This window comes from Meriones unguiculatus, chromosome 4 (genome assembly GCF_030254825.1).
Source record: "Meriones unguiculatus strain TT.TT164.6M chromosome 4, Bangor_MerUng_6.1, whole genome shotgun sequence".
In the NCBI taxonomy this organism is placed as follows: Eukaryota; Metazoa; Chordata; class Mammalia; order Rodentia; family Muridae; genus Meriones; species Meriones unguiculatus.
Window position 1 is genome coordinate 73,003,502 of NC_083352.1, and position 6,000 is coordinate 73,009,501.

The 6,000-nt window shown below is 50.6% G+C and overlaps 1 protein-coding gene across 5 annotated transcripts in view; it reads right to left on the bottom strand.

The window, feature by feature from the left end:
• Positions 1-4,036, bottom strand: part of Dlg5 (discs large MAGUK scaffold protein 5) — a 111,300-nt gene extending 107,264 nt beyond the window's left edge. For 3 of the 5 annotated variants that reach the window (XM_060382153.1, XM_060382154.1, XM_060382150.1), the window contains exon 1: positions 3,248-3,993. In XM_060382153.1, coding sequence (XP_060238136.1) covers positions 3,248-3,551 — 304 coding nt within the window. In that variant the 5' untranslated portion in view covers positions 3,552-3,993. Of the gene's footprint in view, positions 1-3,247 lie in introns of all 5 variants that reach the window. The other 2 variants (XM_060382152.1, XM_060382151.1) reach the window with 2 other exon arrangements.
• Between the last annotated feature and the right edge of the window lie 1,964 nt (positions 4,037-6,000).

Genomic DNA, 6,000 nt, shown 5'->3' on the forward strand with positions numbered 1-6,000 from the left:
TTTTCTCTTAAAAAAAAAAAAAAAAAAAAGCCAGTCTCTCCTCCATTTTTATTTCCACTTCCTCAGCAGATGATCCTATGCCATGCTCTTCATGTTGGTGACAGCAAGTCAACCTCTTTCTAGGAAATAAAAAAAAGGCACAGGAGGAGGGAAGGGTTATGACTACTCTAAGCACATGGGTGGCGAGATCCAGCAGGTGGCCAATTTCTGTCTTCCAGCCTGGCATAAATTAATTTAAGAAGATGTCCATGCATTTAGATGGCAATTAGTCAAAGCCATACTGGGCACAGATGAGAGTTCTGGAGGAAGGTATACACTACAGTTTATAAGAGCGCAACAAGGCTACTGCTGTATCTGTCACTCAATAGATCTACCTCCCCTTAGGTACCCCACTGCCCAAACAAGGCCTCAAGAGACATGGCCACACTCCTGTCTGCCTGCACTGCAGCCCTCCAAGCCAAACCCGAGGAGCTGGATACCTTATTCTTCCCTGAAGACATTTTGCCCCCTGAAGACTGAAGCAGGCAACAGGGTAACCTGAGCCCCGCCATGCAGAAGAACACCCTGAGGCCCAGCACAGAAGTAGAACCCAAGGATCTCAGAGGAGAATTCACATGTTCCAATCAAATTCACAAGAGAAACACTAAACGGGTAACCAAATTCAACTCTGATACAATAGAAGACACAGGAGACACCAGTTGCCTTGTAAACGGCAGTTCTCACCTCCCACCGTCACCAACTGGGACAAAGGAATTAGTTCCTTCCCTGTAAATCCATGTGTGAGCAAGATATCAGAGTTCTTCGTGGCCAATAATATCTTGAAAGGGTGGTGGGAAGGCCTGGTCATCTAACAGGAGGAACCACCCAAGACAAGAAACAAAAGGGGGGCTCCTGGTGTCTGTCACCTCTGTGCCCTCTAATCTTCCTGGTGCCTGACACTGGCCCTGAGAACTCAATGTAATGAAGATACTAGGACACCACTCTATGACATTGGGGTGGCCAAAAGTCAGCGATCTGTGAAGCTAAGACACAACATGCTCAACAGCAGCACATCAGACTCAGAACAGGAGCCCCTGCTTCCCCCAATCCAACCTTGTTTTTCTTGAGTCACAGTATTACAAAGACACACAGACACTCACTGACTCACACACCATGTCACTCTGCTCACCAAATCCTCCTTGATATGTCTTTCTATATCAAATGCTACTCCAGTTTCTTCTAACCTATTAAGTAGATGGAAATTATTTTTCTAAGGATTTCATGAACCTTTTTGAAGCAATAGAATTCTGATGTGTAGATAACCCAATCCAAAAACCACAATCCTAGGGGTAAATCTCAATCCCATTCTTTGGAGGTCAAGAGACGTACCCTAAAAATCAGACTAGAGATCATACCTTCTCTACAGGACTTGAAGGGTGTGCTTAAGAAATGATCTGTCCTCTAGTTTCTCTAGTACAGAGATTGACCCCAGGGCTGACACACATACACATCCCTGTGAGGACTTCTAGGCTGCCCTAACTTCTGTGTTTCCTCTGAGAGACTCATGTAAACATATCTCTGATTAACCTCCTCCTTCAAAAATAAATAGATAGAAGCAATAAGAAAGGAAAAGTCAGTCTGATAAGGTCCTTTCTTCTCTTAGCTGCATGTGACAGTCCCTTCTAAGCAACTTCAAAGGGATAGTCAAAGAGACTACTACTGGCTTTGCCCAGGAATTCCAAATAAACCATACTTTTAGGGACAGAATGCAGGTCTGAGAGACAGAATATGCAAATGCCAGGAGTCCCAGGGGAAGGCAGAAGGGCATTCAAGAAATGCTGTTATGTGTCTTGTCAGTTTTGCCTCTCTGTATGTCAGTTTTCTCCAGCTAGAAAGGACTGTTGAGATGGCCCGTAGAGATGAGAACTGCTCCCAGGGACACCTAATAAAATCTCTACCTTTACAAGTGCAGCTTTTAACAGTCCCATAAATGGGTCTTCTCAAACTCTAGCCCACAAGCTGCTAGGGGCAGGTTTTATTTTTCCAGCTCTCTTCATTCACTAGTCTTTTACATATGCGTCTTTATTGGTTTTATTATTTGTATTGATTCAACTTAAAACAAGAACAAGACCTAGCCAAGACACACTTGCTGTCTCCAGGCTCTGAATATGTTTTCATAAATCACAAGACAGTAATCCTAAATTCTTGGTATTCAGTATTTCCTGGGCCTTTTAACCACGGCAAGCCACAGTTTTCTCTCTGGCAAAGCAGGAATAATAGATAGTTCACATGCTGTTAACAGCGCTTAAAAGTGATAAGGTAGAGCTCCTGCCACAACAGATACTATACATGCCTGCCCTCATCCTTCCTCTGCACCATGCCTTTTTCCTTGTCTAAGAGGCTGGCTTCCCTCTCCCCAGCCCAGTCAGGAGAGTCCTACAACTAGTCACAAACTCCCAGCAGTACCCCTCCCCCTACACACACTTACAAATCAGTCACTTCCAAGAGAAAGAACACAGGGATCCAAAGGGCACCACTCAAAGGAATCAGTCACCAGCTCTCCTCCACCAAGAACTCAGAGCTCTCATGGAGGGCACTGAGCCACAGCAACCACTACTAAGATTTTCCCATGGTGCAATGCAACTTCCTCAACTTTTCCAGGCCCACAATTTCCAAAGAAACCGGGGAAGGAGTTGTGCATAATTTACAGCAAATCTGGGCGAGCTAGGAGACTAAGATCCAGCGGGGGAGAAGGAAACAGACACAAAGTGAAGACTCGAGTCATCCTAAAACCGGGTGGCAGAGATCAAAACTTAAGGAATCTGCCCTTGGCCTATAGACCCTTCCTTCTGATTGCAACCTCTGGCTAAAGAAGGGCTAACCGACCTTAGTTAGGGCTAAGTGAGGAGCTTAGAAAAGGGGCTGACCGACATCCTTCCAAAGGTGTCCTCCGACCTTCAGCCCGCCACAGGACCTGGTGGCCTCCGGAGGACACTGCAGGAGTGGCAACAAGGGGAGAGAAGACAAGGCTCTCGGTGAGGGGTTATTGTTCCCAGAAAACCACAGGACCAAGGCAGAAGGTGTGAATTCGGTTCCAGGCATCTGTCCCTCGCACGGTAGGCTAAAAGAAAAGGTGTCACCCGCACCATACAGGTACAGCAGTGGCCACGACAAGAGCCTCGACAACCCCCCACCACCACCACTAAGTGAGTTGAAGAGAGAAGGGGTGGCCAGAGGGCAGAAGGGGCCTCTCGGGACTGCCACTCACCAGCGCCCTCTGCGGACTGCGGCGGTCCGACGACGCCATTCAGGTAGAGAATGGGCAGCAGGTGAGGCTGAGTCTTCTCCAAGGCGGCTCTCAGGTCCTGGAAGTGGTCCTGCTCCTTGGCCAGGAGCAGCTGAAGCAGCAGCTCCGCCTTGGCGCCTCCCGCCTGCTCGTCCAGCTGCCGCCGCTCCCCTGGGCTCAGCGCTCCCGCTGCCTCGAGCAACCCGAGCACGGCCTCCACCTCGGTCATGGCCTGAGCCAGGCTCTGCTGACACTGGGCAAGCAGCTCCCGGCGCTGCGGCTCCATGGTGGCGGCCCGCGCCGCCCGGCCCCGCCCCGCAGGAAGGCGCCCGGGCTCCCCGAGGCCGGCGGGCAGCACGCCTAGCTGGGAGGCAACCTAGCGCGCCGGGATTCCCGAGGCGGCAGGAGCCATGGGCCGAGGCCTGCGCGCCTAGGGCCGGGACGACCAGACGGCTCTCAACGGCCGCCTCCCGGGCTCCGGGGCGCAGCCATGTTGGCTGCGGCGGCGGAGGCGGCGGGACTGGAAGAGGAGGAGGAGGAGACGGAGGAGGAGGAGGAGGCGGAGGTGGGGACGGCGGCACGGGCGCGCCCCAAGGCCTCGCAGCAGCTAGGCATGCCCCCTCCCGCTCTGCCCCCGCGCCCACCGCCCCGCCGCACTCTGCGTTCGCCGCGGGGGTGGGAGGTGGGGGGAGTCGCTGGGCGCCGGATGGCTCCGGCCCGGCTCACCGGAGCTCCCTCACCGCCAGCCACACAGCCGCGGCCCGCCCCTCTGGCTTCTCTCCTCCCCGGCCCGCCTTCTGCCTGGTGGAGGTGGCAGGCAACTGAAGCACTGGGCAGAGAAGTGTCCAGACCCCGCTAGTACTTAGGCCCCGCTATTGGGAGAAACAGCCCCCACCCCGTTCACATACTGCCCCTAATCCAAGGTCTTCTGACAATTCCTAAATAAACCAAGGACGCAATAGAACCCTCCCCGACTTAGACATCTCCAATTTAAGACCTCTCCAGAATTGATGACCATTCCAACATTTTCTTAGAAAATCTCCCAATAAAATCCCCCAACCTTCCTAACAATTACTAGCATCTTGCTCACCTGTAACAGAGCTCCAGGGTGAAAGGCAGTTGGATGTTTGCAGGAACTGGGGTGTGCATAAAGAGCATGTTCTGGGGGCTGTTGGAGCTTTCTGGCAAGACAAGTGGTCATCTCAGTGTCACCCCAAGATTGTCACAAATCATAGTTTCCTTGCTCCCCATAATGACTTCAGCCCAAAAACATCTACCTTCCATGACAGCCCTCTGTGCACAACCATTTACCTGGGTCTGAAGCCAAAGCAATTGTCTCCAGCAACCTCTCCCCAGCCCCAGTCCTGGTGTGGATCTGCATCCCAGAGAAGACTGCAAACGTGTGCATTAGAACCACTGACTCACTTGCTAAGGCTGGCCAAGAAGGCTTTCTATGGCACTGTCACCCAACACACAGGTGTGTCACATGTCCTTCTTCTTTGAGAGAAACCATGGCTATTTATAGGGCACACACTGAATAAGTGACGAGAACAAGAGAACCAGCCTTAGGTTGCTCTGTGCCTCAGAAGGAGGTTCAAGGTGTCAGAGAACCCATTACCTCTGCCCATCTGGTTTTTCCTCAGCGGAAAGGGGACGAGCAGAGCATCAGGCCAGGGGTTCCCAGCTGTGGCTTCAAGAGTAAGTTCCACAGGGTCACTGCTGCGCTGGAATAATCTCAGCATTATTGTGAGCATGTGTTTCTGGGCTGGGCTTGACTGATGGCTTTATCACTTTGTTTGTTTGTTTGTTTCTCTGTGTAGCCCTGGCTGTCCTGGACTCACTTTGTTGACCAGGCTGACCTCAAACTCACAGAGATCCACCTGCTTCTGCCTTCTGAGTGCTGAGATTAAAGGCATGCCCCACAAGTGCCCCACCTTTTACCACTTTCTTAAGGCTTCTATAACCCAACATAGATTCCAATATGGTGGAACAAAAATATTTGAAGATCCCTCTCTGTTCAGATAGCCTGGCTTCCCTGACTCAACAAGGTACCCTAGTTTTATTTTGTTGCTAAGACACATCCATGACCAAAAGCAATTTAGGAAAAGAAAGGATATTTTTCATCTTCCACTTCTAGGTCACAGTCCCATTGCTGAAAGAAGATAGGTTGGAACTCTCACTCAGAGCCAAGGAAGTACAGCAGGAATCTTGGAGGAATGCTGTATGCTGACTTGCTTGCCAGGTATATGCTCAACTAGCTTCCTCATAAGTCCATCACTCCTTGCCCAGGGAATGGTATCACCCATAGTGGGCTGGCCTCTCCTACCTAATTACCAGTCAAAACACACCCATATCACATATATGTCCATAGGCCAATCTCATCAAGTGGCAATTAATCCACTGAGATTCCTTTTTGGGTGATTCAGGCTGTGTCAAGTTGACAGTTAATTCTAACCAGGACTCTGGGATTTAGGGGGATGGAGGGTGGCTGCTACCATGGTGCTTTGCACAGATTTCTGGATCATTCCTCACTCCCCTGCCCCTATGTACCTTCTCTCTGGCTGGCCATTGCTTAATCTGAGAGCAGCCAAAGACCATAACTCATCTCTGAGGTTCCAACCTCAGTTCTTATTTGAAATAATAGTCCTACATCTAGGTGAAGAAGGGAAGGTGGAAGTAGGGAGAGCGTGGAAAAGTGAAAATTGGACACTAATCTTGTTTATGAGTAGAACAAA